Consider the following 13,349-nt stretch of genomic DNA (forward strand, 5'->3'; position numbering starts at 1 on the left):
ATAGGTCAGATATAGTCATCATTGTGCATGGGCAAGAATGTTCTCTTTGGTATTTATTACATTAGAGATCTTTTACAGAGACCACAAACCTCAGCTCTTACATACGAGGTGTAGGATTCTGTATCCCAGTCTGTCTTTGCCAGCTTGAAACCTTCTACTAGTTTCTCATCTCATTAGAATAATGGCATAGAAATGCTGTTGAGATTATGACTATTAAGAGCAGTCATATATTCATGCATATTAGAAACTATACTGTGGGGTAGAAAGTATTATTTATATAGTGTGAATACGGCTTGAGTGTTCTTAGTGGTTTATGTTTTGAGGGTTTTTACCCCAAGGTGGCTAGGAGTTGATATAGTAGAACCTAACAGGAAGGAGATGTTATTGGCGAAGGATCAATGTGGTCCTCAGGAAGGGACATCTGTGAAAGACTCAGCCTGTTCTTATGTAGGGGTCCCATCTGGATGTGTGTGTTTCCAGTTACCATCTACCATGTGTATTCAAATAGGTGGGCCGTCCCTATAACAGAGCCCTGGAACTACAAGACTGTGAACTAATAGACTCACTAATGTTGTCATCATATAAGAATCTTGGATTTTTTTCAGGATTCCAAGTGAGTTAGCCTAGGCAGCAGGCACTTGTTATCTTGTGTTCTTCACAGGATAAACTTGTAAGTTGAGCAGAAATAGAGGGCTACTTAGGCCATCATACTGCAAAGCAGAGCTTTGGATGTTCTTGTCTTACCTGTTGAGGAGCTTGTGCCAACTGTACTTTGAATCTTTGCCTCTGTGGTTATACCTTGAGAACTTCCGGTTGACCCTTAAAAGAAAAAAAATATCAATTATCCAGGCTTAAAAAATGCTTTTGAGTTCCCACACACCAGGGAGTAGAAGTATATAATTGTAACACAATACACATAAATAAGTTATTGGAAGGCTAAGATCCATGAAAAAATTATGCAAGTTTGACTTTCTATTATAATAGTTTGAAAACTATTATCTGTGTAGCGTGTCTGAACCAGTTCCTTGGCTGAGACCAAGATTATTTGTTGTGTATTAATCAATGTACCTGCTGTTGTGAGGGCGGAACTACTGAAGCTTGAGCTTGGGGCTTCTGTGGTGCCTGCACTTCCAGCTGTGGAGACAGCGGGAGCTGAGGTTCCAGCAGAACCTGAGAAAACAGGGAAGGACTTTGTCATCTAATGTCTACATGGACTTTGTTAGCAATGGGCCATCGAACTCTCTAATCTTTCTACTATGAAAAAAAATAGAATAAATAAATGGAGTAAATTCCTGACCATACTTCTCTGAAAACTTCTTATAACATTTCAATATTATCTTTCAAAAATTTGCTCTACTTAATGCTTTTTTAAATTTTTTGTTATTGTTCTTGTAAAGACATTTCCCAGCAACTTTACTGAGTTACACTAATTCTTAGCATATTTTTTTTTCTCAATACTTTTTTAAAATAAAAGCCTGCTTCCGGGCCGCTGTTATGCTGTTACATTGGACTTCCATTCATGTTTTAAAGATACATTTTATTTCAACTGTTTAGAGAATTGACTGACTAACAAGTTACTAAAAGATGATTTTAAAATGTTAAGATAAGTTCCAATTTGAAATGAGAACCTCAGTTTGAGTGATGCTCCTTCAGTAAAGATTCAGATTGTTCGGCATCTGTTTCTCTTTTAAACATCAAACAGAGGCATCAGAACTAGAGCATGAACAAATTCTAGATTGTAATTCTCTGCTTGGAACTCTTGAGCAAATAACTTCAGACACATTCCTCTCTGAGCCACACACTCACAAATAGGAAGCAACATTTGATACTATCTCATAAGTTTTCAGTATCAGATGAGTTAGCACATGTCAGCTACATCTACAAAAGCTGCCAGGAAGGGGAAATCCAGCAGCTACCACCATACTGTTCTTCTTGAAATAACACTTTTATGGAAATGGTATGTCTGCCATCCCTTGGATGGTTTTAGCCCTTTGAAAGAAAAAAAAAAAACTACTGTATATAAAACAATATATGTCTCCCCCTTCTTCCATAAGATTTCCTGAACGCTGCCCAAACTTCAGCTATGAGTCTCAGCATCTGCTTCAATACCCTGCTGGGTAGAGTTTTTCAAAGGCAGTCCATGGTAGGCTGCTGTCCTGTTCCCTGTCTTCTTCCACTTCTGATGTCTATCCTGTTTGCCGTTCTGATTTAGGATTAAGCACCTTCCCTAGGGTTCTCCTTGTTGTTTAGCTTCCTTAGGACTATAGGTTTCAGTATGTTTATCCTATGTTATATGGCTAATGTCCAAGAAAGACCTGAGGGGACAGGAACTCCACAAGGAGACCAACAGAGCCAAAATATCTTGGCACAGGGGGACCTGCAGAGACTGATAAATCAACCAAGGACCATGCATGGAGAGGACATAGACCCTCTGCTGAGGTGCAGCCCATGGGTAGCTCAGTCTCCATTGGGATCTTCTAATAAGGGGAGCAGGGGAAGTCTCTGAACTCTGTTGCCTGCTCTTTGATCACCTCCCCCTGGTGGGGTGGCCTTTTTAGGCCACAGAGAAAAAGGATCCAGACAGTCCTGATGAGATCTGATAGACTAGGAACAGATAGTAAGGGAAGCAGACCTCCCCTATCAGTGGACTAGGGCAGGGACATAGGGGGGAAGAGGGAGAGAGGGTAGGACCAGGAGGAGATCCAAATCCAAATCACCTGACAGATTCATATTAACTTTATATACACGGGGGTTACTTAACTAATTTTAAAATGCCCGCATAACTTTTAGCATAGTGGAACAATTTTAAAGTGAAAGAAATTAAAATTATTTTGCTTTCATCTACTGGTTTTAGACATCAACTATCATTTCTGGCTCTGCGGATAGTAAAAATACAACAGAAAGAACCCTGATTCCTATTTGTATTCCTGTTGGTGCCCCAAATGTCTTCAGAATCTTCAAAACATCGGCAACATTATTAAAGTTACCTATAAAGTCAAGCAGAGAGCGTCTTGTGGGGAGGAAGTGAGGATTGTTGAGATGCGAAACAAAAGGACCTGACAGTGCAGACTGCTGCAAATCCAAGTGACTAGCTGACCCTTCCATGCCATGCTAGTGCAGCACTGAGCACGGGAGCTCTCCACCTTCCTAATGCTGTGACCCTGCAATGTGGTTCTCTATGTTGTCGTGACCCCAACCACAAAGCTATTTGGTTTTTACTTCATAGCTGTTGCTTCTGTAATGCATCATAATATAAATCTCTGATATGGAGGATATCTGATATGTGACCCCCCAAGGGGATCATGACCCGGTAGGTTGAGAACTTAGTGAGGTACTAATACTATATAAATCACAAACCAGCCACTGGAATTTCAGCAACACTAAATATAATGCTAGGGTTCTTTGAGACAAAACATCAAACATCACCAATAGTACATTTGAGTTAAGTCAATGGCATAGTTATAGGCGGTCTTCCCTCCAACTCAGCTCTACACTAACGTTTCCATTTGTAAAGTGATAGAATGAAGAGGATATAGTTGACATAGGTTTGAAGAGACACATTTTACACAGAACATTTTATCAGCTGCTAACAAAACCCCTTCTCTTTCAAAATTCTGCGAAGTTTGTGTCAGTGCGAAGTATTAGCAAAATTAAACAGAAGGTTTACTCATAACTGAGGACTGGGAGAAGAAACAAGAAATTGCAGTGACGTGGTATACAGCTGTTCTGTACCAGTGCCTGCACCAGTCACCCCAACTACTCCGCACCCTGGCATGCCTCTGGGATGAAAGCACTCATGGACACTGCGTTTAAACAGTCACAAGACTCAAAGCTTTCATAGATAACTAGCTACAATGGAACACTGGATCTGAACCAGCCTGTCATCTCAGAAGCAATGCTAAGCTGAGCATTAGGCGTGTGGTTCACTGCCCAGGGCCCCGCTGATGCTCAGTGGAGATTCTAATTCTGTACTAATATGAAAACATGCAGAAAACCCACTGGTTAAAATTGCAATTGGCCTGGGGACATGACGTAATGATTACACAATACAGGAAAAAAAAAAAAAAACCATCTTGAAATGAGCCAGTCTTTCTAAGATTTCTGTTTCTTTTGTGTTGCTGATGAAAATCTAACAGAATATGAAGCTGGCAAAAATAACGATGCAGCTGTAAGCTATAGTTGGCAATAATATCACAGTCATTTTTAACACGTGGGTTTTTTTGGGAGGGTTACATGCCATATCACACTTGTGGAGGTCAGAGGACAACCTTAGTAGTTGGCTCTTTTCTTCCACAACGTGGATACCAGGGATCAACCTCAAATCCTCAGGCTGGGTGGCAAAACCCCCTACCAGCTAAGCCATCTTGTGGGCCTGAGGGCTGACATTTTAATATAGTTAATTGCTTTCCTTTTTCTTTGCCCAGACTCATTTATTTTTATATAAAGGATACTGATTTCCAAATAAATAACACTCAGCATTATAAAATGTTTTGAATTATATTCATTTTATATTATGTGACTTTATACTCAAAGAATCACCTCAGCTTTATATATTTTTACTCTATAGAAGAAAGATTATCTTCAATAAGTAAGATACATGAGTTTAAGGATTTATTAGCTCAAATAATATCCTGATACTAATCTAGCCATCACCAGAAACTCTATGTCAAAATGTAGAAGCTGAATTATTAATTTTCTTTTTAAAAATATGTATAGTTACAAATTTTCAATGTATTAGAGTTTCCATTCATTATTAAAGTATTTATCAGATATAATTGCATAGTTTGACCCTAAATGTACTTGGGAATACTAGAATGGAAAGCCAAGTCAAGAAACTTCAAGAAATTAATAATTCAAAGAAGAAAGAGAGGTCAAGAAGGCTGATGGGAGGAGGCCCTGATCATAGGAAAGGAGGTAGAGATAGTGTAGATTTTGAAGGGCAAATCCCTTTATGATTTTTCTTAATGTGCTTTGTGTGGGGAGGAGGGAGCATAAAGGTATAAAGTCATAGTGATACATTGGTCAGCCACTTTTTCTCAACAATGTTTTCCCATGTTTTCATTTGTCTAAGGTACTGAAGCCTACCAATTGATTATAGTGGATAAACTAAGAGCTCTGGATGGGAAAATTTAGACCTCAGTTGTTCAAATACACAATCAAACCGATGTTTTACTATATATAAGTAGTCTAGGGTCGTAGCTTAAAAAATCTTGAGATTTAATTTTTAAAAATTATTGCTAATTTCATAAGCTTTCTGATTAAACTACCTATTTATTCACTGCTTGATGGTGTAATCCTGGAGTGGAAAACTGCTGAATGTGAGAAACTGATTGAAAAACTAAAGTTCATGTGGAGAAATATTACACTTTTGAGAGCAGCTAGAGTCATCCATAAAACAGTTAAACTCAAAATTAATGCTTCATGGGGAAGGGGCATGGGAGGAGAAAAGGGAGGGAGGAGAAGAAGGAAAGTGGGTGAGATTAGGAGGAGACAAGGGAGGAGGCTACAGCTGGGATACAAAGTGAATAAATTGTAATAAGTAAAAGATATTTTTAAAAAATTAATGCTTCAGAAAACTTTGATCACAAAGACAAAGTACAATCTGGAAGCTATATTCTAACCATTAGAAATCACAAACAAAAGTCAGAAAACATTGTATGTGATTTTTTTTCCCTGAGAAAAACATTTCTAACACATTTTCCTCCCCAAAAGGCCAAAACAAACCTTGGAAGGAAAAGGCAGACGTGTCTGAAATTCCCTGCTGACAGAGACTTACCTGAGCTGGAGCTGCTGGCCACTGGTGTCACTGCCATTCAGAGGAGATAAATGTTTTGGAAACATAGGTTAAAATTATATCAAGACAAAGCTTAAGCTGTATTCATCTAGGTAAGATCTCCAAAAATGTACATATGTTGCTAGATTCCATCGGTCAGGCTAATTTGTCAGACTTTTACATATTTCAAGCTATCTCTGTAATCTACTAGCCATGAGATAGTTGCTACCTCCTAGCCAACAACATGCAAAATGTTCCAGAGAGATTGCTGTAGGGATGAGGCTCTTCACTTTTAGTTCAACCAGAGGTCAACGAAGACTGACAGGTTGAAGGCAGGGCTCACATGCCTGAACTTCACACTTACTTCATTTTCCATGTGTAAACTAAAACTAATACAGAACGTTTTATGTGTATTTACCTGTTGAGGTGCTTAACATGGAAGTAGCTGTGGTCATAGAAGCTGTTTGGGAACACAGTGTTTAGGAAAACAGGTTAGTTGAGGAATCTTTGTTAGGGACTTTCATTCAAGAAATAGGTTGTCTTCAAATAAAATTAAAATTTATGAAATTATCCATAGAAGTTAAGTGACAAAACACTGTCATATATAAATCAGTACAGAAAGCACTAAGTATCATATGCCCACAGAAATAATGAATTATTTTCTATTATATTCTAATATATTCATTATCAGCTATCTGAATCCCCCCGGAACTTTATAAAGGCTGCATAGAGACCAAGAAGTGCAGTTCAGAACCCCGATAAATGATAAGTCAGCCTCAGAAAGGTGGGCAATTGTATCTGCAGTGTCACCAGCACTTAGACTAGGCCCTCTAACTTTATCTCTGGAGTCGAAGGTCCACAACCACTTGATTGCTGTGACCTCCAAACCGTAGACAACGGGAAATAAAGTCCCTTCTAAACCACACAAGGGAGGAGTGTGCTGTAGCAACCTCAAGCGTGTTCAAACTGCCAGTAAACTCAACATCTCCAAAACGCGGCAAGCAAATTTGCCGAAGAATTCTCTTACATGTACATAAATTAAATACCTCTACCAAATAATATAATTACATGATTTAAGACTATAGGGAATGAAGTATTTACATTTTCAAATCATCTCTAAGTGTGATTATAATTTTCAAATATTTATATCATTAAGACACCACATTTATTTCATTTTACCACTTATTTAATTATCACCTAAAAATGTCAAACTCAGGGTAATGATATTTAACTAAGTAGCAGGGAATATTTATGGCAAGTTGTAATCACTTTGCTGACTTAATTTGTAAAAATATGATAAAATAATATTCTGGTGTTTTAAATTTAATTTTACATTTATATCATCCGGTTTGCCAACATATTTTTTTTTTTTTTACTGCCACTACATTGTATAAAATTAGAAATAAAGAGCTATTGACACAAAGATCAGGCCCAGCGGTTGAAAGAGAATTGGAATGGAATATTACCTGTCGGTGTTGAATTTGTAGGAGGCGTTTCTGAAATGAATACAGATGACTATTATTGGCAGGAACTGAAAATATTGACAGAACATTACATCTAAGTCATCTACAAACCACGTGTCTTTTGTTTTCATGACCTTATGGCTATTAATACAAAGGAAGAATAGGGCATAAGTTCTTCTGAAACTCCTTGAGGTTTTCTGTAGGCTTGTGGACATCCTGCAGACTGAACCTAGGACTTTGCCCCTCTTGGCAGTGCAAGAGCTTCAGCACCATGCCACATCCTAAGCTCAGGCCTCATCTGTAACATTTTTTTTTTCTCATGAGTCCCTGAATCCACATTTATCCTCTCTGTGTTGTTTTATCTTTATCCCTTCATTATGCTGCCTTGACTGATGCCTCTTTCCCCTCTTAGTTCCCTATTACAGATGTCAGGGCAGGCGTGCAGTAGGGAAAACAGTCCTGGGAATCAGGTGTCGGAGCATGCATGTCGTAGGGGAAACATGAGTATCAGATGTCAGGGAACGCATGCAGTAGAGAACACAGAAGAATCTAATGTCGTCAGGGCATGCATGCAGTGGGGAAAACACTCGTGGGTACTGGCCACCACCACTGAGAGTTATTTGACAAGCCCTTGCAGCCCTGGTTTTAAAGAGCGATTCTCTATGAACAGCTGTCCTGGTTGGTGCTAGTCTCAGACGGGCAGTCACAAGTGTGGCTATGCGCTTCTGCTTCGTCGATGGCCTACAAAGGATCCCATGTCGCTTATCTCACGATTCCTGAATGAGCTGGAGGAAGACGAGTCCCTACTCACCCGTGCACTCCAACTCGCCAGCAGTACAAGAGCTGAAAGGGAGGCGGGGAGAAGGACAGGAATGAGTCTGAGTTCTGAAGCCAAGCGTCACACTTTTCGCAGATTTAAGGGCAACAAACTGCCAGGTGGTGGAAATGAAACAGAACCAAGAAGGGCAGTAATCCCCTCCCTCGGAACCCACTATGCTCAGTTGCTTGTGTGCCCGAAGAGCTGGTATTCCTGCTCATTTCACGGCAGAGTTTGCAGAATCACTGAAGGGCGGACGGTCTAGCAGCCCAAGTTAGTTATTAAGTTGTCAACCTCAATTTTGTTACTTAAGGGGCATGTCTCCCTAGTCCATGCTCATCGACAAGTCTCCATGTCCGACAGCTTCCAAATAAGACCTACACCTATAGAATGACACTCTTTCCCCAAACTATGTAACGGCTTCTTTTCTGCTGTCTTCATATAAGATTTCAAGATCTTGCAGATCATTCCATGGTTTGTGATTTAAGGAAAAAATAAAATAAAACACAGGTAACTACGATCAAAGACGAACTGCTCGCTCGAAAGTAGCAGAGAACGTACCACGTTCTTCCACAGTCGTCGGTAACAACTGTCCCCGCTGGGATGACGCTGTTGTAGAAGCAGCTGCACTCAGATAACTGGACACATTTCATGGTGTTCTCATCCAGATAGGGTGCGTTTTCCGGGCACTTGGCGTAACAGCCTGCAGGGAGCAATAATCGACAGTTCATCGCCATCTACTGAAATTCGTCCTACCTTTCTGAAGTCACTACAATAATTCTGTGAGCTGAGGTGGAGGGCAGCAAAGCACCATTCCTATGGAAATGTGAGGGGGATGGGAGCGAGGTGCACCAACCTGAGTTATACATTTAGCTAATCTGATAGAGTGTGTTCTTGTTTCAAGTGTATTCAAGTCTATTCATGTTTCCCTGAATGATTTGCTACTTTCGCGATGTTCATATATACACAAAGCAGTCTTTGGTAAGGGAATTTTCTTGGCTGTGGATGACACTTCCAAACATCTTTTTCACATTTTTTTTTCCAAGAGAGAGAAGACACAGGGGTCACGCTAAAACATCCCAGTGCCTCGGGTTTGACACAGAGGTGGCTTTAGGAAGTTTGTGTCATTTTTCTTTTCTTGCCGTGTGTTTCTTTCTAGGAGATTCAATGCTACAAATAAAGTGCTGCCCCAGTGTGGGACACGGATGCTCGGCCTAACCGCAAACCTCATCCTTTCACAAGACGCACTCTGAAAGAGCTTTTTCATGCATGCACGTCGCCATACAATGGAAATAAAGATAGACACCAGGACCACACAGCCACTATCCTCACGAGAGAGGACATCTGCGTCTATGTAAAAGTCCATAGAACTATTGCTGAAAGGAAAATTACTTCATTCAACTATAAAAATTAGACACTGAGTTGAAAAAAGAACTAATACTCTTTATTTATGAAGATGGCGTCGTTTTCACGACTCTTTGTATGTGTCTTACCTTCTAAAAGCGAAGAGAACTTTTTGCCAATGACCTGATCTTTGCATGTTTTGGCTGTCACTGTTCCACAGGGCTCATAGTGCCAGCTGCATTCGCCAGGTGCATTGTAGTAGTCGCAGTACACAGCTGGGATTGAATCGTGGCAAGTTACTTTGGTTCCAAGAAATTTTTAACAGGTTTCTAGATGACACCAACGACAGACCTACATAGCTGTCGCTCACCTCACCAAGCTTCTTTGGCTTTCTAAGTTACCATATAAGCCAATGCAACACACACACAAAAACGGGTGCAGCTTGCAGCCTTAGCTGACTCTCTGCCTTTGACAGCTCATTTGGAGATATTTTAAGCCATCATCTCTACCAGTGGCTCTCAGCCTTCCTAATGCTGCAACCCTTTAAAACAATTCCTCATGCTGCGGTGACCTCCAACCATAAAATTACTTTCATTGCTACTTTGTAACTGTAATTTTGCTGTTGTTGTGAATTGTAATAAAGTATCTGTGTTTTCTGTGGTCTAAGGTGACTGATAGGCATGGTGGTGGCTCACTCTTACAATTCAATCGCTGAAGAACCTTGGCCAAGAGAATTGTTACAAGACCAAGGTCAGCCTGGGCTACATAGTGATTTCTGGGGCAGCCTGGGATACAGTGAATACACTGTCTCACAAAGAGGCTGAGAAAGTTAAGCTCTTTTGATATGTACTAATGTTCAAATAAAGTAATTAAAGAGCTTGCTATAGAACTAAACCTTGTAAGTGGAATGCAATGTTTAATCTGCCAATGCTTCTAACTTATTTAGAACATCTCCCATCATGCCCTGCTTATAGGAGAAAAGGCTGACTGATTTTTATGATGGTGATGTGGCTCTGTGTATAGAGATTGATTTCATATTCAAGTTCATTTTCAGTAAGGTTCTGTGTCAAGGAAACAATATATGTGAGTATTTCAACCAAGCATAGTACATCAGGCTCATGCCCAGGACACATGAATACCCAAAACTCATCAATCATTTAGTGGAAGGGAGATGCATTTCCTATCAGTATTTGATTCATTTCCTCTCTCAACAAAAGGATTTTTTTTCTAACTAATATTTAACACAAAATGTTATACCTTGTGTTATTTCTGATAGATATTTTCACCATCGTGAACAAATATGTTAAGATGTCTTCAACATCCTCTAGATTTGCGAACACACTCTGTCTATCTACAACTTTCAGAAAACCACTAACATCCAGAGTTCACTTACGGCAAAGGTTTGGCTTTCTCCACGAGACACAGACTCCCGCTGCATTGCACGCCTCTGCGTACATTGCCACAGCAGTACAGAAGCCGAGGTACTTCCCCTCCATGTCACAAGCACAGGCCTCCTCAATACATGCGTCATAGTAGGTCGTCGGATCCACCTAGACAGAGAACAACACATGAGTGCCTGGCAAAGAGCCTCGCACGCAGGTGGCACTCAGAATGGTGCTACCTTGCTGTGGCACTCTCTGAAGGTGTCATCCCTGATGATCTCACACTTCTTCTCAGCCCAGGCTTTGCAGTATGGGTTCGAGTCACATGGGAAGCTTTGTGTCACTGTATCCACACATTCCTGGTTTGTTTTCCAACTGTTTCCAAATTCCAGTGCCCCGGCAGCTACCGAAGAGTGCCTTGTTGTGAAGTCATCCTTAAGATCACCATTGTTATTTCCACAAAGACCACACACTTTGTTCTGTGTTGATGAAAGGGGCAAAAATCTCAGTACAGATCACTCACATGATCAAGACACTTTCATCCCAGAGGTGCAGAGATAGAGCAGTATATGCAAGTCAATAAAAATAATATATTATTTAACACATTATATTAAAATATAAATAAAATATATTAAATATAATTCATTAAATTATGGACACAAGGCCAATTCATATGATCATCTCTATAGAGAAATGGCCTTTGAAAAAAATCCAACATCCTTTTATAATGGAGGCCCTGAGAAGACTAGGAATAGAAGAATTTATCCCCCAATAAACTCTATATATTATGAACCCACAACCATCAAAATAAATGGGGGGAAATGGATGTATTCTCACTGTTGTCAGGAACAAGGCAACTGTGTGTGCTTTCTCCATTCTTATTTACTATAGTACTTGAAGTCTCAGGTACAGTAGTAAGAGAAAAAGAAAACTGAAAAGATACAGATAGGAAAGAAAGAAGTCGAAGTACTTTCATTTGCTGATGAAATGATTTTATACATAAAGACTCTGCCAGAAAAACTGATAAACATCTTTAATGGTGTGGCAAAATACATAACTAATGTGAAGAATCAGAAGTCTTCCTGCATATTAATTATCCTAGTAAGGTTACCATCACTGTGATGAGGCTTATACTTCCACACCACTGTTCATTTTCAAAGGAAGTCAGGACATGAACTCAAACAAAGCAGCAACCTGGATAAGGCAGCTGATATGGAGGCCATGGAAAAGTGTTACTTTCTGGCTTGCTCCTCAGGGCTTGCTCAGTGTGCTTCCTTTTATAATGCAGGACAAGCAGTCCAAGGATGGCTCACCCATAATGGGCTTAGCCTTTTCCCATCAGTTACTACTTAGGAGAGTGAATGCCTCACAGGCTTGCCCACAGCCTGATCTATGGAGGAAGTTTTCTCCAATGAGGCTCCCTCCTCTCCAGTGACCCTAGCTTGTGTCAACTTGACATAAAACTAGCCAGCATACTAACAAACATTCTGAGAAAGAAATTTAAGAAAAAAAATGCAATAAACCTAAGGAAGAAAGTAAAAGATCTTCTTCTACAATGAAGACTTTAAAACACAGAAAAAAGTGAGAGAGTATGAACAATGGAAAGATTTCCCTTGCTTATGGAGTGGAAGAATTTACATCCTGAGAATGGCCATCCTACCAAAATCAATCTGCAGGTTCAATTGAAATAAGCATTTCTATAGCATTCTTAAAATAAATAGAAAAATCTATCATAATACTCATGTGCGAACAACACAGGACACCCTGGGCTGTCAAAGTAATCCTGAGCAAAAAAAAAAAAAAAGCATAATGCTGAAGGGGAATCACTATATCTGATTTCAGGTTCTATGACAGAATCATATCAATAAAACCAATAAGGCCCTGGCAGAGGAGCAGATATGTGAATCAATGGAAGAGAAGAGAGGACTCAGAAATGAAGCTACTCAGCTGATTTAACATTGTCAGTAGCCTCTTCAACAAATGGTACTGACAAAACTGAAGGGCTACCTATAACAACTAATATACTAGCCAACAACGAAATGCAAATCAGAATGATACTGGGATCCATCCCACCCCAGTCAAAATAGTAGTCATCAAGCTGACAAGTGACAGCAAATGCTAAAGAACTTGGATGGAAAGGGACAGCATAAACTGCTGATGGAATGTAACCTATGTTGGCCACTCTGGAAATCAGCTTGGAGATATATCTAAAAACTAAACCCAGACCCAGCTATTCAATTTCCACACCAGAGTTTATTGAAATACCACTCACAATGGCTAAGTAATAGAGTCAATGTTAGTTCTAACAGATGAACGGGTAAAGAAAATGAATGGGGAGGAGGTCCCCCCTATCAGTGGACTTGGCAAGGGGCACGGTGGAGATGAGGGAGGGAGGGAGGGACTGGGAGGGAATGAGGGATCGGGATACGGCTGGGATACAGAGTTAATAAAATGTAACTGATAAGAAAAAAATAAAATTAAAAAAAAAGAAAATGTGCTTCACATACACAATGAAAATGTTAAATCGCGCAGAGAAACAAGTAACTTCCTTTACTAGAAAATGGATGCAA

General features: G+C 39.9%; 1 protein-coding gene across 1 annotated transcript in view; it reads right to left on the bottom strand.

The window, feature by feature from the left end:
• LOC129690980 (mucin-19-like) overlaps positions 1 to 13,349 on the bottom strand; it is a 78,049-nt gene that overhangs the window by 11,843 nt on the left and 52,857 nt on the right. Inside the window, exons 27-34 of the mRNA XM_055626815.1 lie at positions 11,019 to 11,258; positions 10,791 to 10,947; positions 9,547 to 9,672; positions 8,615 to 8,756; positions 8,048 to 8,079; positions 7,240 to 7,269; positions 1,069 to 1,122; positions 745 to 819 (exon numbers count right to left, since the gene is read on the bottom strand). Coding sequence (XP_055482790.1) covers positions 745 to 819; positions 1,069 to 1,122; positions 7,240 to 7,269; positions 8,048 to 8,079; positions 8,615 to 8,756; positions 9,547 to 9,672; positions 10,791 to 10,947; positions 11,019 to 11,258 — 856 coding nt within the window. The remainder of the gene's footprint in view (positions 1 to 744; positions 820 to 1,068; positions 1,123 to 7,239; positions 7,270 to 8,047; positions 8,080 to 8,614; positions 8,757 to 9,546; positions 9,673 to 10,790; positions 10,948 to 11,018; positions 11,259 to 13,349) is intronic.

The sequence above is a fragment of the Psammomys obesus genome, unplaced genomic scaffold (assembly GCF_907164565.1).
Source record: "Psammomys obesus unplaced genomic scaffold, mPsaObe1.curated_primary_1811, whole genome shotgun sequence".
NCBI classification, from domain to species: Eukaryota; Metazoa; Chordata; class Mammalia; order Rodentia; family Muridae; genus Psammomys; species Psammomys obesus.